This window comes from Carassius carassius, chromosome 39 (assembly GCF_963082965.1).
Source record: "Carassius carassius chromosome 39, fCarCar2.1, whole genome shotgun sequence".
NCBI lineage: Eukaryota > Metazoa > Chordata > Actinopteri > Cypriniformes > Cyprinidae > Carassius > Carassius carassius.
Window position 1 is genome coordinate 18,888,860 of NC_081793.1, and position 22,372 is coordinate 18,911,231.

The 22,372-nt window shown below is 38.0% G+C and overlaps 1 protein-coding gene across 1 annotated transcript in view; it reads right to left on the reverse strand.

The window, feature by feature from the left end:
• LOC132121549 (unconventional myosin-Id-like) overlaps window positions 1–22,372 on the reverse strand; it is a 91,329-nt gene that overhangs the window by 33,222 nt on the left and 35,735 nt on the right. The window contains exons 12-20 of the mRNA XM_059531061.1: window positions 15,988–16,058; window positions 14,876–14,950; window positions 14,633–14,765; window positions 13,886–14,052; window positions 12,582–12,789; window positions 5,091–5,314; window positions 4,054–4,192; window positions 3,862–3,966; window positions 3,628–3,741 (exon numbers count right to left, since the gene is read on the reverse strand). Coding sequence (XP_059387044.1) covers window positions 3,628–3,741; window positions 3,862–3,966; window positions 4,054–4,192; window positions 5,091–5,314; window positions 12,582–12,789; window positions 13,886–14,052; window positions 14,633–14,765; window positions 14,876–14,950; window positions 15,988–16,058 — 1,236 coding nt within the window. The remainder of the gene's footprint in view (window positions 1–3,627; window positions 3,742–3,861; window positions 3,967–4,053; window positions 4,193–5,090; window positions 5,315–12,581; window positions 12,790–13,885; window positions 14,053–14,632; window positions 14,766–14,875; window positions 14,951–15,987; window positions 16,059–22,372) is intronic.

Here is a 22,372-nt window from a genome sequence, read left to right on the forward strand (position 1 = left end):
CAGTGCCCACAATCACTATGTCACACGCGTCATGTGGTTTCTGTAAAAACGAAACTCGTGCACGTTCGTCCGGCCACGGCCGATGGTGCTATAAATGTAGTGACGATGCCCACTCCTCAGTGCCCATCTCCACATGTAAGCACAGCCCTGCACACAGGGCCTGCGCCCATAAAAGCGACTCAAGTCGATCGCGCACACTGCATAGTAAGCGTGCCCACCCCTCAGTGCCCACAATTACTATGTCACACGCGTCATGTGGTTTCTGTAAAAAACAAAACCCGTGCACGCTCGTCCGGCCACGGCCGATGGTGCTATAAATGCAGTGACGATGCCCACTCCTCAGTACCCATCTCCACATGTAAGCACAGCCCTGCACACAGGGCTCGCGCACATAAGATCGACACAGATCGGTCGAGCGCGCCGCATAGTAAACGTGCCCACTCCCCAGTGCCCCACTTCCCACGGAGGTCCTCTCCTTCCTACAGGAGCTGTTGGATAAGGGCAGAGCCCCATCCACGCTCAAAGTTTATGTTGCGGCCATCGCTGCGTTTTCTGAAACGGCGTCCGGTCAGTCAATAGGAAGGAACGATTTAGTCATCCGGTTCCTCAGAGGAGCTAGGAGGCTGAATCCTCCCAGACCTCCGTCAGTCCCTATGTGGGACCTCGCGGCGGTTTTGGAGGCCTTGAAGGGTCCCCCTTTTGAGCCTATCCAATCGGTTAGCCTTCAGCATCTGTCGGTCAAGACAGTATTCTTGTTGGCTTTCGCTTCTGTGAAGCATGTGGGTGATTTGCACGCGCTCTCGGTGAGCCAGTCGTGCTTGGAGTTTGGGCCCAATGACTCAAGGGTCATACTCAAACCTAGGCACGGTTATGTGCCGAAATCCCTCAACACACCGTTTCGGGCTCAGGTTATTGCCCTGTCTGCCCTGCCGGTGTCAGGGGAGGATGGAGACTCGAGTCTTCTTTGCCCTGTCAGGGTTTTAAGAGCTTATGTGTCTCGCTCTGCTGCCTTTCGGCAGACGGAGCAGCTGTTTGTCTCGTTCGGTGGACGTTCCAAGGGAATGGCTGTTTCGAGACAGACTCTATCCAGATGGATAGTTGACGCCATAGCGTTAGCTTACGCTTCCAGGGGCCTTCAGTGCCCGTTGGGCGTCAGAGCACACTCCACGAGAGGCGTTGCCTCGTCGTGGGTGTGGTCTACTGGGATCTCCTTGCAGGATATATGTATGGCGGCAGGTTGGGCCTCGCCGTCTACATTTATCAGGTTCTGTAACCTGGAGGTCCCCGCCTTGCAAGCAAGGCTGTTGTCGGTATAGTCGAATCAGGGCCCTGAGGGGAATTCTGAGTTCACGGGCGCTATGCGCTGCCGACTGTTATATGGGCAGTATTGCGTAAGACCCGCATTGCCACATTGGTCAGGCCTTGCCTCGGCTGTGTGATGTCATATTGCCGCATCTACGGATGCTGCTAGATATAGGACGGAGGGCTTTTTCCCTTTTCTGTCCTGGACTCTCTGTGAGTCCCTCAGGTGACTGTGCACTGTAAATCCTGGGCGTTGCTTCAGGTTTATTGGTGTGTGATCCCTGCGCGCACGGCGTTTTACATTGGGTTCCCGTAGCGTCTTAGCCAAGACGCAGTACGAGAGAGCTCTCGTAAGAGAACGTACTCGGTTACTAAACGTAACCTCGGTTCTCTCTAGAAGAGCGAACGAGTACTGCGTTCTCTGCCGTGCGCACGATTCACTCTGGTTCGCTTCGGCGATGAAATAAATCAGGTGAGTCAGCCTTTTCGAGCTCCTTTTATAGGTTGGGCCACACCCGTTTCGGCGGGAAGTGGCAAGAAGGGCGCGAAGCACCCTTATTGGTCTGATGTTGCATCAGCCCGCGCTCGATAGGCTGTGCAGTTGCCGCAGAACAAGCCAATGAGCGAACGAGCTGTCTCGCCTATGGCTGTGTACTGCTGCAAATGCGCTTTACAAAAATACAAAATTAAGGATAATTTTTTGCTTCAGTATTTCGTGAAAAGAGACTTTTCCCGTAGCGTCTTAGCTAAGACGCAGTACTCGTTCGCTCTTCTAGAGAGAACCGAGGTTACGTTTAGTAACCGAGTACGCTTTTAAATTCTGTCAGTTTTATCAAAAAACTTTATTCTCAAAATATTTCGACTTTAATCATGTAATCTTAGATTTTTATTTTTTAACATGGCACTAAAATGCTGTCGTACTAAAGATTTTTTTGTAAAATACATTAAAGGCAGGGTACGTAAAAAATGTATAACAACTTTCTTCCCAATTTGTTTAAACTTTCTATATATATCAATGCATAATTAAAATGTAAGTACTCTGATAAAAAGAGTATAAAAATCAAGTGACTCTAGACTGTTTAATCTGTATTAAACACAGCTCATTATTTCCATTCGGGACGAAACATAGGATTGGCTTAGGCGACTGTCACTCTCTCGCAACCATGGCAACCACCCTTTTGCCACACATGACCTGCCCACTTGCGCGCGCACGTTTGATTTGAGGAATTCAAGAGGCACGGATCCTAGGAATACCAAAACAATGGCAGAGAAACAGCAAGCAAAATTCACAGTACCGGCCTATGCAGTTAGTGAAGGCAAACCAGGAAAAAAAGGAAGACAGTAACAGTACAAGAAAAGGCAATGAACAAAAAGTCTTTGGATAAACAAAGAAATAAAACGCGAGTTAATATCGGCGTGGCTTTCCAGCGATGGCGAGAACTGAGGGAACTCAAGGGGCTGAAAAGTGACTCCTTGATGGCTTTATTTCTGCTGGACAGGTAAATCTTCTTTTTGTATTTTGATCATACATATTTTTTTGTTTATTTTTTCATGAAGCATGTGTCATTAGCACACGTAGCTGCGTAATATAGCTAACATAACATTACTTAGCGAGCCATAGTAGAGACGATAAGTAATCAATAGGAGCCCAGAAGGGAGGGGGTGGAAATTGTGAGAGTTGTGAGAGGTCTACAGACACTCGATTTTTATACTTTCTTTTTCAGAGTACTTACATTTTAATTATGTATTGATATATAAATAAAGTTTAAACAAATTTGGAAAAATGTTTTATACATTTTTTACCTACCCTGCCTTTAATACTTCTATGCTGCAAGGATGCAATAAACTGATCAAAATTGACAGTAAAGACTTTTTAGTAATACATGAGTAGAAAGTTCAAAAGACCAACCTGACCTGAGACAAAGGGCTTGACCTGAGCCATTTCAAGCAAAATGGCTTAATTTATAATTTAGTGTTAAGTTACTTTATGTAAAGTAATCGTGAATGAAAAGACTAGATGTTCTACAGCTTTAACTCAAGATGAAATGTTTCATGTTTAAAGATTAAAAATTGATCAACACTGAAAGAATATAAACAGAATCCAGTTTGATTTAACTATGAAGAAAAGATTGTATTTATATATCTGAAATAACTGTGTTACAGTACTACAATCTGAATAATCACCAAATAAATTCTTACAACTGTAGTTGTGAATTGAAGAATGTGATTTTGTCACTCTCTTTAATTACCTAACTGCATTTTCACTCCAAATATGACTGACAATCATATTCTGCTTCTTATGGTATCAAAAAGGTAGATATTTACATTATAGAGTGGGATGCTCTTCATGGGCTTGTACTGCTTGACAGGGTCCATTTTGTAGAGGTGGCGATCAGTAATGAGCAATGCTCGGTCCTCTGCTTTATTAAAGCGATTGATCTATTGACAATAATATTGCATAGGTTAACATTACATGCAAAGCAAACATCTTACACTGGAACAATGATTGACATAACTGTCAGTCAAAGAGGACTCAACTGAATATAACGAAGGACATACTTTGCGGACATTGCAGGAGAAGAGGACTCTCATGAACTTATCTTTCCTCTGCAGGTCGCTGGAAACAAGTGTAAAGGAAGACGCTGTCCCAGGATTGTCCTTTTTCTAAGATTAGAAAAAAACTTTGTTTAACACTGTGAACTAAATATATTATATACATTTATTCTAAAACAGATGGTTTTCAACACTAACCAAGTAGTTGCCCTCCCAGGCTCTTTGCAGTCCGAGATCTGCTCTCTGCCCCTTCAGACACTCTAATGTGGCCACTTTAGCCCTGATCTGCACCAACTGCTCTGGAGACAGGTCTTTAATGAGCATCCAGGCCAACCATCTAAAATATATTTGAATAAATATCTTAAACAGAAAGCCATTGCCTGCAATATAAGTTGTAATTGTTACAGCATAATGCACACTGAAGCTTAAAAAGTCCACATAAATATACTGAAACCAAATTGCAAATATGGGATTCCAAACTTTTTTCTGGTTTTAAAAAGTGTAAACAAAGAATTAAAAAAAAAAGTACTTTACAACACATATTAATTTAAAATATTATTTTAGCAGTGTTTTTAGTGCCTTTTGTGTTTTAGGTTTTTTATTCTAAAATTTGTCATTTATTGTAATTTTACATTTTCGTGATTAAATTAATTATTAGGTTTTTCATGTTTTTGCATTAAAACAAAAGGGGAGCAAACTAAATGATGAGAAAAAATTTAATTCATGTTAATTTCAGGTAGACTCAAGTTGTTATGCTGATTATATAAATTGTATTGTAAAACTTATTCAGATTTTAATTTTTTTTTTAAATTGTAAAGCTGTAGGTGACTAGAAATTGAAAAAACGGTAGTGTTATTGTGACTTTTGGGTTGTTTTATGCATTGTTTTCATGGTCAGAGCTGTGTTAGCGCTCATGTGAATAGATCTCCAATGTTACTTTGATCCAAAGATCAATAAGTGCTTAAGGAAACAACAGCAGCCCTGTTGAATGCAAGAGAGCCTTTCCTTACTTAAAACACCCCAGAGATACACAAGCCTATAGCAAAAAAAATAAATAAAAAGAATTCCTTGTCTAACAATGATAAAGAGCTGAGAGCAGTCTCAGACAATTACATTGGTATGGTAACATTTGGCCAGACATGGCTGACGTTAATGCAGCACAGCTGGAGTCATACATGACTACCCCATGAGTCACACAGAGCACCAGTCCACTTCCTGTCCTCTGTAACTCTGACCTGTTATAGATGTTCTTCAATGCATCTTCAAACTTGCGCAAGACCTTGGGTGGTGTGGGCCACTTCACATGTTTGCCATGATCCTTCATGCCACGGACAATTTTGAAGCGCCGGTTGACCTCGCGGATGTATGACTTAACCTTGTATCTTCTGTATGCCCGGATGATGATGAGGGCGGCACGCATGTGACGGTAATGCATTCTGGCCAGTGTCCCACGCCACACCTGTGTGAAAGAGTGACAGAAAAAGAGAGTGAAAGATCATAATTAATATTGTAACCTAAATTGAAATGCTGTTTAACTAAAATAATGGATTACAATAAATATATATGACATGAAAAAATACTTATTACATTACATTTATATAAAAAAAAAAAAAAAAACTCAAAAAAAAAAAAAAGGTTTTCCAAAATGTTCCGTAACCTGATGATGTATATATATTTTTTTAGCTGTAACTTAATACAGTTACTTTTTTTTCTTGCATCCGGATAAATTATATCATTTCAAGTATTTCTGTTACTTTAAGTCTAAATATAGCAACTGTATGTTGTTTATTTGTGTATGAGAATAACCCTGTTAGAGATACAGTATACCATGATGACATATATAACACATCTGCTCCCGTGTGGAATATAGCTAGACTCTCTGATGATACATATAATCTGATCTGTGGCACCCAAAGTGCATTTCCGAGGGTGTAAGGCCTGTGTTAGACATCAATAATAGATGATAATGGAACTTTTGGGAGCTGTTTGAGTGGCACAGTATTCCCCAACATATGTTGAATCCACTTTTCATTGACTCAGGTGGGAAAAAGTGAAAGGAGCCTTATGTCTGCCAAATATGGCATCATAAACACGAGGTTGAACTCGAAGTGTTGTCGAAAGACATCAATTCAAATATCATTTTCCATAATACTGTCTTAAATATAATGAGGATGCATATTTTTGGTGACCTGAATTGTCACCACAGATGCCTCAAGCATGCATTACACTGTATTCAGTACTGTGTACTGTGTGTCAGTACTGTAGTGTGGGTGAGTCTCTAGTCTTTGCCTGTGTGCTAACACTGACCTCAAGGAAGAACTTTCCTTTGAGTTGCTGTGCTACTGTGACTGAACCCATCACGTAACTTAGCTGTATGACTAATGCAGAGGAGTTAAGAAACAGCAAGGATCCACATTCATACATAGCAAATCTGCTACCAGAGGTCCTACATACCCAAACTGATGTGAAGTATCTGATGTACAGTACACTAGTAATTTCTAAACACAAACCAAGCAATCAGTCTGAAAGCAATATAGCACGTTTCCCAGATTTAGATTCTGGGTTCAACACTCTTTTTAAAACCCTTTGAAATGTGCTTTAACTACAATTACCTTCTTTTTTTGTTGTTGTTGTAAAATGGATAAAAATGAAGCAGTTGATAATTTGCAATTTTAATATCAAAAGATATTTACATATTACATAATAAAGAAAATGCTTATTGCATAACCTATTGTTTTTGTCAGGCTAAACATCCAAACAGATGTTTTTAGACTGTTTCTGTTCAGGGGGTGAAAACGATTCTGAATTAATTCTTGACTACTAAACATATATTTAAATTTAAAATTATATAAATTTGAATCGAGTTGCAGAAACGACTCCCTTCACACATTGTTTGTAATGCACACTTAGCCATGGATTTTTATTCACACATGTTTGTGTGTGTGTGTGCGTGCATATGCATGTATTTATTGAGAGACTGAACTATAATATTTATAATTTCAAAGTAGCTGACAACTGTCATAATATCAAATTGACAAAAAAATGTTGCAAATTCTCAGTGTTACAAATATTAATAAAAAAAATCTACTCCATTTCGATAATAACCAACATAGCAGAATGCTTGATTGAAATCAGACCGAGCTGTTCAAATTGTGTTTATGTTTATTTAGAGAGGTGATGACAGCACATTCTGCCTGTCCTTTCTGACGACATTGGAAATGCTTAAACAGTGGGGTGGAAAAATGGTCTGTGTTTGTTTTTAGAGAGGATAGTGATAGTAGACAACACCCGGGGGAAAGTGGGTAAATCAGGCCAATAACGGGACCTCAACTCACCCCACCCCCCAGCCAGCTTGTCTGATCACTGTTTAACAACCCCAGCACAATCATCAAAGCCAAACTGGATAAAGCTAAGAAAAAGAAATCTCATGTAATAAACAATTAAAGCATAAATCTTTCAATTAAATCCTATTGTTTAGCACTTTACCTTTTAAAAATTATTTTCAGTGTTGTCAAAAACAAGTAGAACGAGTGTGACAGGATAATCTACAGTATGTATTTTAATGACAGTAACTGTTGTGCAAACAGCTTCTTCATTGAAGTGAAATGTAAATATGAATATAAAGAGGCTGTTTGAATCTCTCACCCTGCAAAAAAAGGACATAGAAATTCTAGCAGAATCTATTCAGATGTGCCATCAGGTGTCAAAATGCAATTACAAATGGCTGAAAGAATGTGAGGCGACTTATCATTAATCAGAGAGGCAGGCAGGCAAATCCCACAGTCTCTCAACACACACAATTTCACACACTGGCAGGACAGAATCACGGTCAGGGTATGTGACAGAGTTAAACGTATTCACAAAAGATCCTAACCACAGACAACCCCAAGAGACAGTAGAGGGGTTACACGAAGGAGCCATTTTCATAAATTTATATCATGTGCTTGGCAAACCATTGGCTTGGTGATGGAAGCCTCCATCTTCTCTGTGTCCTGTGGCAGATTGTTGGACTAGTGTGTGTGTGTTTGTGTGTGTGTGGGATAGACTTTGGGGTGCTGCCACTTTCTCAGCCAATTATCAGCATGGTTCCTTTTGCAGCTGTCACTGGCTTTTTACTTCACTTCACTCTAAAGCATAATATATACTTTTTACTCCACTACATTTTTTTAAAACATATAATTACTCATTAGTCCAAAATGAAGAAATCAACGTTGCAAATTGTGAATAAGCTGATTGTACTTAAAGGTACAGATTGTAGGAGCTGCCACGAGAGGGCGCTCTATCAAAACAATAACAATCGCGTGGTTTGATGACGCTAAGGAGGAGCGTGGGATGATGGGATTTGTAGTCTTCTACCCAACCGCTGAAGGCCATAAATCAGACGTAAAGATAAATCATGGATTTAACGTGAGTTCAACGATTTGAGTGAGTAGATTACATACAAAGTCAATGCAAAGACATGATCAGACGATGGATCAGACGCTTCCTCGCGCGGGTCGAGATGCGATGCCCCGCGTTTGGCGTATATGCCCCATAATACTAATCTTGTTGATCATTATAATAGCATACGTTTTCTGTAAAGATACGAATCAAAACAACTCACCTGTCGAGTAAAACACAAGAGAGATCGGAATCTCTTTATAGTTAAAGTTTTTCGCGAAGCTATTTCCGCATTTGTCCACGACACTGTTGTCATGTGGTTTCTACGTCAGTAAAGGCGGTAACAAAGGGTAACTAACGTCATTGACAGGTGACTGCACTGTCCCGTGTCACTGTTTAAAATGTGAATTTTCAAATGATTTACAAGTAGTTGAAAACATTAGAGATATTGTTAGTAATCAGCTGGACAAAATATATAACACTAGCCTAGTGGTTTTTGGATATTTTACTGCAAATATCTTACAAATTGTACCTTTAATGATTAATTTGCAAATTTGACTAATCCGATTGCAGCTGTTATCAAGTAAAAAAAAACTCAGTTAAAAAAACGTTAATTTTTTACAAAATATTGCTACTTTTGTAATTCTAAAGTGACTCTGAAGTACTGTAAAGATACATGTAGAAAATGTATTGTTTTATATTTCTTTATTATTTGCCCGGACCGTTTCAAGGTCAGATAGGTAAAGCACCTTCATTAGATGCAGTAAATTTCTATTTCTCATTTTGCCAGTGGTGGCATGTCCTCATTAACTGCTGTCTTGTGAGCCTTCAAAGGGGATATTGCAATCGTACATCACAGAACCAGGCGTACATTTCACAAAAACCTATAGTATGACATGACAGGCATAAAATGGAAAAAAGACCCAGTTGACCATGCTGAGTAAAACAAAAATGCTTTGTTTTTCTACAAAACAGTGTTCACTTACCACTGCAATCTGACACAGCAAAAGGAAGAAAAGATCTGAGTAAAAACAAACAATCCTAGAGGAGGCTTAAGGGAATTATTGGAGAAAATATAGGAGATTTATACAGGGAGTCTGACATCTCTGTGCATTGTGTTTGTTTGCCTGTTCTATATTTTCAGAAATTAGAGAGCTCCTCTCACAGCAGAAACCACAACTAACATGGCAGATGATGTGGATGCTGGGGCTTGAATGTATTAAATAATAATTAAAAGGGAGGAAATTCATAAATAATGTAGACACTCAATGTTCTTGTTCTGCGCCGCAGATCTGATTTGCTTCAAATTGCCTCCATTCAAAGCCACATCTTGCTGATGAACTGAACATAGGGTCAGACAACGAGAGACAGCAAGGCATCTTGCATCTGCCCAAAGCAGCTCTCTGGCAGAGCAGAGGATCTTGGGTATTTTTATCACCTACAGGAGAAGCGCTAACGCGTAACGGCTTAGAAATAACTGGAGTGAGGGGGTGGAGGCAATGACACAGAAAAATGGCTGAGAATCTGTGAAGGAGTGGTGGGGTGAGACAAACAGGAAATCAGTGAGGAGAAAGTGGGAGGTGAAAAATAACTGATTGAGGGATTGTGGGTTCTTTTGGTTTATGAGCTTAAAAAAAGATGAAAGATAAATGCTTCCTCATGAGCTATGCACTGAGAAATGAGAGACAAAGAATAAGGCAAAGCAGAACTCAGAGGCCTACAAACAAGGAGATTCATAGAGATGAGCATTAGCATTTTTAGACTGGGTTCACTGGTGGCGTTTGGCACAAATGTTGGAACCGCTGGCAAAACTGGCAGACTTGACAGAAGTCAAACTAGTCTGCCATACGCTGATAAAACCTTAAAGGTCCCAATCTTTGTGATCCCATGTTTCAAACTTCAGTAAGTGTGTAATTAGTGTGTTGTTAGAGTATAAATAATATCTGTAAAATTCTAAAGCTCAAAGTTCAATGCCAAGCAAGATATATTATTTAACAGAATTCGCCTACATCGAACGACCAGTTTGGACTACATCCCTCTTCTTCCTTCATTAATGACATCACTAGAACAGTTTTTTGACTAACCTCCGCCCAGATTAGTTTGTTATTTTCATCTCGGAGTCCAATCACCTTTGTTTGGCCTTCCCAGGGACGCTTTAAATTTATGTTTAACTCGGTTCCCGAAAATTATAATCCACATGTAAAACTATGTGCAGCACATTTTGCTGAGGACAGCTTCCTCAATCTCAATCAGTTTAATGCCGGATTCGCACAAAGATTATTCTTGAAAGATGGAGCAGTTCCCTCTTTGTCTGGAGAAGGCGTTGTTTATGGACCACAACCGGTAAGTGTATTTTATTATTTAAGTTGGTGTGTTTAACAGTTTCTGTAACTTATTACACAAAGGGCAACGCTGTTTAGCTTTGTTAACTAGATGGATTATGCGCATCTCGTCAGTAAAGGCATTCTGTGATTATAAGTACATCTCCAGCACGTGCATTCAGATCAGGATTGCCTGGTTTTCAAAACAAATCCTGCCAACTTGCTTCTCAAAACTACTCCAAAACTAGCCCAATCGCGTTTCCAGGAGGGCAGCGTGCGCTAAGCTGCTGTCAAATCACAACACAGGAACTGCTGGCACAATCAGAACTCATTACGTGTTTCTGAAGGAGGGACTTCATAGAACAAGAAAGTCATCAGCACGTTTTTATGATAGTGAAAACAGCGGTATACAGATAAGTGAATTGTGTGAAAAATACTGTGTTTTTTACACGCGAAACATGAACACATGATATATTGCACACTGTAAACACAATCAAAGCTTAAAAAAAAACACGAAAAACATGACCTTTAAAGCCATAAGAAACAAATGTGAATGTTTTAATGTTTAGGGCCAACCATAAGCTGGTTTTAGTGCAAAATTACACATTAGCGCCCTCTCACTCACAGAAGATTGACATAGGTGATATCAGCTCTACTGGGATGCTCAGTTATTGCCCAGAGGTATACAATGCGATTAATACACTGACAACATTCCCACAAATAAGTTCTCGATAAAGGGTAATCCCTGCTAAGATCTTTTGAAAAAGCAAATAAGATCTTGCAATAGGGGAGTGGTAAAAAAAACAAAAAAACACTCAATACACAGACAGGAGCTGACAGAATATATGCTTTGATTTCTATTAACTGTCAGTCACTGAAGACAGTAAAACCAGAGGGGGGAATTTACACTAAGAACCCACAATCATTTTGTGTGACAGTGAAATGACACTGGCAGTCAATAAATCTGCCATTCAAAGTATTCTCATGCTCCTGAGGAAAAATAAAGGTAGAAAACTCCTTGTAAAAATACCACAAAGTAACATGTGTTGTGTATTTACACAGACAAAATAAGAAAATGCTGTGAGGCAGAGGGATTTGGGTGCCATATTGTTTTACTGTTGCCTGGTTGTTCAGTCTGCTGTGGTGTGAGGACTGTTGTTGAAAAGTAATGGTGTCAATGAATCACAGGAACGCAGGGTGGTGTGGATATGGCACCTTGCTGTCTCTGAAGCTGATTAAGTGCGTGCATGAGTGTGTGCCATAATGAAGTCTCAAGAAAATCCTGATAAAATTTAATTTTTAATTTGGAATTTCACCTACACTTTCATTCAAATGTTTGTGGTCAGCTAGATTATTTTTTAAATACATTTATTCAGTAAGCTATATAAAATTGATCAAAATATTTTTATTTTAAATAAATGCTGTTCTTTTGATAGTTCTATTCATCAATAGTATCATGAAAACAACAAATAAATAAAAACAGAAGAACAACTTTTTCAACAATGATAAAAAGAAGAAATGTTTCTTGAGCACCAAATCAGCATATTAGAATGATTTCTGAAGGATCTTGTGACACTGAAGACTGGAGTGATGGCTGCTGAAAATTGAGCTTTGCTATTACAGGTGTAATTAAACATGTAAATATATTAAAATATAATTATTATTATTATTTTTTAATTGTAATAATATTTCACAATGCTACTGTTTTTATTGTATTTTAATCAAACAAATGCAATTTTGCTGAGCATAAAACAATTTTCAATGTTCAACATTTTAGTGATAGTAACTAACTTTACTTTTTTGAGTATTTTTGTCAATTTCCAAATACAAATAGTGCTTTTTGTAAAATATTTAGCTTTAAAAGTATTATATATTTTCTCATAAAATAAATGACACTGATTTGATCTATTTGTTATATCATGCAAGGACATTCATTTATCCAAATAGCCACTGTATATGTTTATGTAAGTAAAAAGCAAGCCTAAGCTACACATAACAAACATGTCTGAGGTGTTGAGCTCGAACCTTCTGCAGAAAGATGATGATCCTCTTCACCTTCTCTGCCCTCTTCTCCTCAAGGCTGAAGATGGTTCGAGGGGTGCGAATGAACACTTTGGTCTTGCCGTAGGCCACGTCGTGTTCAAATCCACAACTTTGCAACAGACTTTTCACAGCCTCTTTATCAGACGGCAGGTCATGGTTGGGCCATGTGCATTCGGAGATCATCTTATACCTAAAATGTGAAAAGGAAAGGAGAATGTTTCAAGGATAGAGCAATACCTCATATTGTTATTTATAAATATCTACATTTATTAAATTGTTTTACATTTGTATCATTATTATTGTTATTATAACATTTAAACAGGAAAGAAAGAGTTATATAGAATCAATAAAAATCAGACTAAACAATTCTTTCGTCAATGCAATTTTACACATTAATATAGGCTTTAAGCACATGTTATCCAATCAGAATACAGAGTCTGAACTATCAGTTTCACAACAAGCATTACATAAGACAATGGGTGCTTATTTGAGAGCGATGTTAGGCCAGACCGTTAGGATTAAATTCTCATTTGTCCAGTCTCGCCTCTAAGTAGAACATTATATTCCATGCACATCTGCAACCGTGAAAGACACACAAATCACTCCTGTGAGTGCTGTTAACACTGCATTCTCAATTAGATTAAATTCAGTTTAACTTTTTTAAAGCGACAGACAACTCAGGTGTTGAATCTCATCAACTCATCAAATTTGTGGCAAGTGTGTTTCAGAGTTTTTTAGGGGACTACTTGTTTTGGGCAGAATACAGAGGCCTCAGACACACTTAGGACACTTCATCTTAAAGAAAACTGAGATTTCAGGAGACTATCTTATAGGTTTTTGCTCAAGGATTATGGTCCCTATATATCGAGAATCATTGTATATTGAGTGACACAGTACAATGTACTGTATGCTCTACTAACTCTCAAGGCTTTTGAAAAAGACTCTTGCACGTCATTGTTACATAAAACCATTTAGCAATTATAACACTTGGTGAAATAGGGACTCCAGAGGATGACAGCTTTCACACCAACAGACGTTGCATAAGATCTTCACAATCTGATTGATCAATCTGTAGTTTCAGATGTCACTAGCAACCAATGACGCAACAGTCTCACACAAGCTGTGTGAGAGTTGCAATTCATGAGCTGAAACCATACACAAATGTCAAATCATGCAGAACCTCAAATAAAAAGTATTGAAACATAAAATAAAAAACGAAATGATTAAAAAATACTTTGAAATTGACACATGTTGTCCATACAAATGGAAAAACGTAGGATGTTCACCTCTGAAGGAACCGAGGGTAGATTTGTCGGTTAGCAAAACCAGCTCGTCGCACCCGGACGTTCTCCAGGAGGCCCAGGTACTCCACTTGGTGCTTGCAGCGCTCATGCTCAAACAGTAGAGGTGACTTAACATCATTCGGCTTTATGCAACGCACGTAGTACGGCTCCTATACAAACCAACAGAGGGTGATGGTGAGTGTGCATCTATAAAGTGCAACAGTGGCAACAAACCTTTTCAATAGCCTTCTCACTAGGAACCCCTCTGATGAAAAATTATTTAAATAATTAGTTGAAATAATGCTGATGGCTTCAACAAAAGCCATTGCCATTAATTCGCCAAACAAATTAGCTCTGTCTTCAAAGGCTTATAAGCTATTGTTAAAAATCAATTCTCCTATGGAGAAAATAAATGGGATTTTGTTCTGGAACTTGACTGTTGCACTCTATTAAATGGTGTTCTGGAATACTTGACTGGTTATTCACAGCCTTCTGCATGAAAATATTTTTTAGAATGATGGATAAACCATGCATTTTGACAGGTTACTCAACTTCTAACACAGTTTTGCTATTTCATCTTATATAAAACAAAATCAACTGAAGTCAATACTTAATGTCTATATGTGTATTTATTTGGTAAGTTGCCTTGTAAAAAGCCTAATAATATGCATTTGATGGTCATTATCGCAATGACTTATCACTTATACAGTTCAGTCATGGTCTATACAAAAATGCTTCAAACACACCCACCTTGCTGCCCAAGTTCTCCACAAGAGAGATCATGGAGTTTTTGAAGAGCGTGGCAGCAGTCAGGGGTCGTTTGGTGACCTCTGTGATCCTCAGCTTGCCCTCTGGCCACATGACTTTCAGCACAGGGTTTGAGCTGTGAAACATGGAAGGAGAAAGACAGATATAAGTCACGGATGTTGTCTGACATCTGGCAGGTATATGCAAATAAGACTGAAGGGATATATTTTGTATGTTAAAACTGACCTGTTGTAAAGTAACCTCTTGAAATCCTGAAACAAGGTGTCCTTGTTCTTGTCAATAAACCCTACAACAGAATAACTGAAACAAAACACACAACCACACCAACTGAATTACACAAATATACAAGGATAGTCTGCACATGGGAAATTTCAGGTCAATTGTGCAACTTCTTTGCCTATATCAACACAAAAATAATTTGAAAAATAATGATTGTATTTAAACAGGTTTCATTGAACACTCCTTCCATCTGCAAATCCAAACATTTGAGTTCCAGAAGTAAAAATGCCATTGCTTTTTTGTATAAATGTATAAGTGATAAATGCAGACATACTGTGAGGTATGAGGTTGGAAATCAATGGAATGCTTTTATTGCAGCCATCGGCCCACATTATTTCAACTAATTTATTTTAAAATAATCATGTTTAACCATGTTTTACCCTATTGGAAAAATGAATGCAAAAAATATTTCTGCAACCAAGGCTGATGAAAAAGTGGGCAGACAATGCTATTCAAACTTCAAATGGCTTACTTGAATAAGATAAATATTTTATCATTGAAAAAAAATATTCACTTCACCTTTAACCCTGATCTAAATATGAGTGTTATAGTAAAGTATAGTAAATATAGTAAATGCTAAAAGCCTCCTTGGAGATGAGCAATATTATAACTGACAGTTATAAGAACTCTGGTTCCATAATTGAGAATATATCATTTTAGATATCCTTTCCCTACCCATTTCTCTCTTTCTCTCACACACACAAAGGAGTTAGAACATCAACAAGGCATTTCAATGTGGTGTCACATCACACCTACACCCACAGAACTTTACGAACTAACTGACAGCCTGCAATCTGGCAAACTGCTGAAGTGAGAAAATGAAACTACATTCACATTCGGAATCAACTTGTTTTGGTAACTGGCATTTACATAATTCGAAGTGAGCAATATGCTTGCATCATTCAAATGTTTATTTACCAAACCTTTTCAAATCCAATCTGTGCCCAAGGGAAGAACTAGATCTCTTTCTAGCTAAGCCTTCTGTGGGTTGCTAACAGTGATTTTTTTAATTACAACATTTAGGGCTTATGGTGCAAAACAGCAGAGAGTGCACTTACGCCACATCTCCGGCATAATGGCGGATGCGGAAGTCTCTGTCAAACTCCAGGTTTTTGTCCGTGGGGGAAAGCTGTGAAGATAGAGAAGGGAAATTAGTTTTTTTTTTAAACAGAAAGTAGACTTTCGAAAGAACGCTTAGAAATCAACCGCAAATTTTTCCAGTAAACAAGCCTGCAAAAGTGCACTAGTTTCAGAGAATAAGCGAGGCAGCTCAAAGACTGGGAGGGAGCATCTAAGTAACTCTGCGATTATGAGAGAGAGATGAGATGCGCACTTCTATCAAGCATAAGACAGCAGAGCTTAAAAAGCTGTACTGAAAGAAGTTCAGTGAAATATATAGTGAAAGAGATGTGCCCTTTAAATGACACAATTTACTTTTGGGTAGCATGTGTGCCTACTTTAATGATAAATATAAAAAGGATATTTCTGACTCTAAATTCAGATTTTATGAGCTGCATTTGAAGCTGTAAAATGTACACCTGTGGCCACATGGTTTGCATTAATGTATCAAGTTGCTATGCAACCAACAGCCTACACTTACAATATGAATATTTAACCTGCTGGGAGAATTGTTATTTCCACTTGATTAATTAAAGCAATATTATTAATAATATTAATAAAAGCAACTATTTACTGAACAGTAGTGTATTTTGTCTTATTGCAGTTGCCAGTCATGCTATTTCTTCCTAATTTTTAAGAAAACGTATATATATATATATATATATATATATATATATATATATATATATATATATATATATATATATATATATATATATATATATATATATATATATTTTAACAATTTAAACGATTAAAGTTGTATATATATATATATATATATATATATATAGACAAGATAGAAAGATAGATAGATAGATAGATAGATAGATAGATAGATAGATAGATAGATAGATAGATAGATAGATAGATAGATACCGTATTTCCCGGACTATAAGTCACACTTTTTTTCATAGTTTGGCTGGTCCTGTGACTTATAGTCAGGTGCGACTTATGTACAGAGGTGGGTAGTAATGAGTTACATTTACTTCGTTACATTTACTTCGTTACATTTACTTCGTTACATTTACTTGAGTAATTTTTTGGGGTAACTAATACTTTTTGGAGTATATTTAAAGATGGGTACTTTTACTCTTACTTGAGTAAATTTTTTGGGAAAAATCTGTACTTTTACTCCGTTACTGTGGGCGACGCCCCTTTCGTTACTTTATCTTAATGCAATAAATGTTATAAATGCTTCAGTTTATTCCAAACGCGCCATCTACTTTTCTCTGGAAAATAAGCGATGCTCATTCGCGAATGATTCATTCTTTTGAGTCAATTCTGTTCAAAGGCTTGATCAAACCAATTGGCAAACGAGTGAATTGGTTCATGAATCAGTTTGAATGATTCGTTCAGTTTCCTGCCGCACGCGCTGAGCGTCTGAAGCGGTTCACTCAGAGTTGTAACGTTTAACATCAGCAGCGTTGAAAATGGGGCTATGGAACTGCACTAAATTGAAAGCAAATCTGCAAAGGCTATTATTTGCTTGCGATGGAGATCCAGATGAACACCGCGTGTAATAACAACAGGTAATAACTTGGGCTACATTCGATTTCAGTACACAATACCACTGTGACATTAGTTTGTTGTACATGTGTGGCTTATAACAGAGGGGAGTCAAGTTGAATGCAGCTTCCAAAAGGCAAAAAATAGCTGATTAAGATTTTATTAATTTTAATACAATCACACCGGTGCGAGTACGTTCAGCAAGTCATATCATCAGCTGCTAAATTCAGATCTGTAATCGCTGGCTGGCGCTGAGCCAGAGATAGATGCGTTTTTACAGCGCTGCGCATTATAACCAATCACACAAGATTATGTTGAGTTTTTGAATGCAATGGCCAATCAGAGGTGTTCAGATGAGTCATCGCTAAAATGCCGGTGCTTCCTTCACTCGCTTGCTGACTGGAGACCTCTTTCTGGCGAATTCTCTCATCAGAAACAACAAAATGCAGATGTGTGTACGAATCTATAATTAAGATATTGATTTTGCAGTGTTAACAGTTTCAGTGATTTTAATGGGAGTTTCTGAGAGTGATTGAACTCTAGACTGTCAGTGAAAATGATCTTTAATAATGTAAATGTTATTTGCTCTCTTTCTGAACAATGAAAGATTAGTAGCAATTTTTATATCACATTAACTTTCAATGTTAAATTCACATTTATTATAAAGTCAGTCGTATTAAAAATTTTATAGCATGACACCTATATCTGTTACTTAAGTAAACAGACAGGGTTTTATAATAAATAAATTAGATAAATTGGAGTAAAGGCTGATGAAATATATACATTTATACACGCACATATACATTACATACATTTTATCTATATATCTAAATAAAAAAAGGCTCAGTATATATGACCCAACGTAACTAGTAACTAACTACTTGAGTAGATTTTTTATCCGATACTCTTTTACTCTTACTCAAGTAACTATTCAGACTAGTACTTTTACTTTTACTTGAGTAAATATTTCTAGAAGTACTTTTACTTTTACTTGAGTACAGTTTTTGGGTACTCTACCCACCTCTGCTTATTTATCAAAATTAATTTGACATGAACCGAGAGAAATGAACCAAGAGAAAACATTACCGTCTACAGCCGCCAGAGGGCGCTCTATGCTGCCAGAGATGCTGCTCAGTGATCCTGTAGCCTACACTGAGCAGCATTGAGCGCCCTCTCGCAGCTGTAGACAGTAATGTTTTCCCTTGGTTCATGGTTCTAAATAAATGCGACTTATAGTCCAGTGTGACTTATATATGTTTTTTTCCTCGCCATGACGTATTTTTGGACTGATGCGACTTATACTCAGGTGTGACTTATAGTCCGAAAAAACCGGGTAGTTAGATTTTAAAATGCATTTTTTAATAAATACATTTTAAAATAAATCAGTTCTTAAATGAATGCATTTCTAAATAAATATATAGTTCAAAGTTAATTAATACCACTATTAATACTGTTATCTATCTTCAAGTAATCTAAAATACCCATATGTTTGATAATGCATACATAAACTAGCCTTTAAATATATGTAAAAAAAACTCAGTGGTAAAATTAAACTCACTCTAAGGCCCTGTTATCAGTGCCAGATCACTGTCCTCCTTGAGAAGCCTCTGTATGCCGTGTTAGGGCAGCTAGTGCAGTTATATAAGACTCACTGTCATTCATAAAATACAGCAGTGACATCAAATGCAAGCAGCCTCAGCTCTCATTAAGATGCAGAATGCTGCTGATCCACTGTATGAACAGGAATGCCTGTTTCTGCGGATTAAAGCAGAACAAAACAATTAAACTATGTATCCTTCTAGCCACAAACCATCATATGCCCACACGGCAGATTAATTAAAGGATTTACTATCAGTAAGTTTTAGTGAGCTTTTGTGTCACAGTCTCTATTGAGGTAGACGCCAGCATCTCTATTCTATGTCGGGTGCCAGTTTATGGGTCTCTGTTTGGTTTGTCTATGTGGTGACTCACTCCAATACAGCAATACAGATAAAATGGCTCTCTAAGGGAATGGATGAAAAGCTACTATCTCTACCAGAGAGGACAAACTCTGAACACTTCACCTGAAGTGTGATCATGTGACACTGAAGGCTGGATTAATGCCTATTCAAAATTCAGCTTTGCCAAGGAATACCTAGTATTATTAGATAAGATTAAGCCACCAACACTGCTGCCCTAAAGTATTTTTTGGCATGTTTACAACTTTTATTTATACAATCTGGATTCAAACTCACATCATCTAAAATGTTTGGGTCCACCTGTGCTAACCTCTAGGCCACAGTTACAAACTACTAGCACTCCAATTCTACCAGAATTTGCAGAGTAAAAAAAAGTGTTTAATTGTACAGACACATTTAATCCTGGATCCTGCTGGTCGCACAGATGCCTCCCTGCCCTCGTACTCCAAGCTTTATTCTCACCCCCAGGACCACACCATCCTGTCTAACACCTGTTCTTCTCAATACAGAGCGTTGCTTAAGCCAACCAAACAAACACATTAATGGCAATGGCACCTGCCAACAAAGCCAAAAGTAGCTAGGTATCCAAATCACAGTGGACTCTAGACATTTAGATAAAACCAAGAGGCCAACATATCAGTAAACTTTGAAAACATTTATTTGGGTTTATAACAAAAAAATTATAATAATAAAATAATAATCCTAGCAACTATTTTTATCCAGCATGATCGCGTGTTCTCTGTGTGACAGTCGGTCCATGTGAATTTAATGCTTTAAACTTTAGAAACTCGTGATTTCAAATTATGCTGCGCTTTATGCATTTCCCCACTGTCATATTCATGTCATTTTCACTGTGTGCTGTATGTAAAATGAGTGTTACCTTGGCTTTATTTGAAAAATATGATTCCCAAAGCACACAAACTTCCCAGAATACTGAGTGCCCTGTTGGTTACAGTGGTTACTTCCTTTTTAATTATATTTTGATTAAATATTTATTTATTTGTGAAAAATACTTTGTCATCTAAAGTATGTTTATTTTACACATTTATTTTTTAATCCATTGTCAAATGATTGTCAATTGTCAATGCTCGTCACTGTGGGAATTCACCAATTATCCTGTAACATACATGCTAACTGTGTGTCAGTGCTTCACACGTCACCACAAAAACAATTCAATTTACCTCCACTAAGATACAAACAAGTCATGATCTCTTCCTAATTAACAGTTCTGCAGAAGAAAAGGTCACAGTGGCTAGCGGAGCTCTTCTCCAAGAACAGAAACCAAAAGGCTAATTGGCTGGTTGCTTCGGCCTACACAAGCCTGATCGGATAATGAGCCTGCCCTTGACTTCACACAACCAGGCATCCATGCACTCCCATGGCAGCATCCGCTCGCACAGCAACACCTGTAATCGGCACGTGATGAAGAGAGGGAAAACAAAGGGTGGGGGAATTGGGATCAAAGTGAAGAACAGGAGTAAGGAACGAAGCCCCCGATGCTTACCACTAGACAGCCGCTTGTGTCAGCAAATAACAGTGATAAAAAGCTGATGGGAAAAGAAACATTTTATAACACACATCTGGAAAGATCAAAGCCATTTTAAGGGTGCGATGAAAATGTGGGAAGCATGGAGAACACACAAAGCCTGTGAGGCACATGAAGGAAGACGTAAACAAGCCGATAAAGCACAGAAGGCGAAAGTGGCTATAAATGAAGCACATTATTGAGATAGATAAGGCAGCTCGAAGCTAGATCTGCCATTAAATCTGGGCCCGTATTCATAAAGAATCTTAATGCAAAAAGTAGCTCCTAGTGACAAAATTCTAAGAAAATTCTTAGAAATGTGGGCGTTTACTCTTAAAATTAAAGTAAAAATCCTAGTAAAGAAAAAAGTAATTCAGAAAGCATCTTAACCCTTAAAAGAGGTCTTAAGGTCAAACTTGTTAGGAGCACAGACGAGGACTTTAAAGAGGCTTAAGAGTTTCTTTAGCAGAGGAGAAAATGGAAGAAAAATTAAGAGGCAGAAGAAATGTGTTGCAGACAATGGATGATGCTATAGATTAGATCATGCAGGGATCATGTTTGTGACTGATCCTATTAGAGACGTGCTAACATCTCCGACACAGCGCAGAAATGCCATAGCGCCAGAAATTAAAGTAGTCACTGCATTACAATATTTGGCAACTGGGAAAATGAAACAATGCAATAGTGATGATTTGGGTCTGTCACAAACTTCTGTAAGCAGAGTGATCACACAAACAATTACGGCACTTTCAGAACATCTTATTGTGTCGCAGTTCATTTCGTTTTCACTGGACATTCCCACCTTGCAGGCTCAAAAAAATGCATTTATGAATATAGCAGGCTTATAGGTGCGCACAAGCAGGGGGAATGAACCATTAATAGTTTGTGCTCTATGCTCCCATGTCTGCTTCTTGTCCCTTGCTGTGACACCCGGCCCGAATTTTCCTTTAAGAATGGCCTTGTGTTCATCCACTAACTGGGCTAACAGTAAACACTGTTCCTCTGTCCAGTTGGGCTTTCTCGCCCTTCTTGGTTTTGATTCCATGTTTGATACATTAAAACCAACATTCAAACCGCAACTTAAATAGGACAGCAATCACTGTAATTGGAAAGAGTGGAACAATTTTTATCATTCTAAGCCAATCAAATACCTTGTAGGAAATTAAAAGCATGGTAAATAAAAAAAGGATTTATATACACACATATAATGTGTGTGTGTGTGTGTGTGTGTGTGTGTGAGAGAGAGAGAGAGAGAGAGAGAGAGAGAGAGAGAGAACGGTCAAATAGGAAAAATTACACATGTAAATTCAAAGTGAGAATTAGAATAGACCC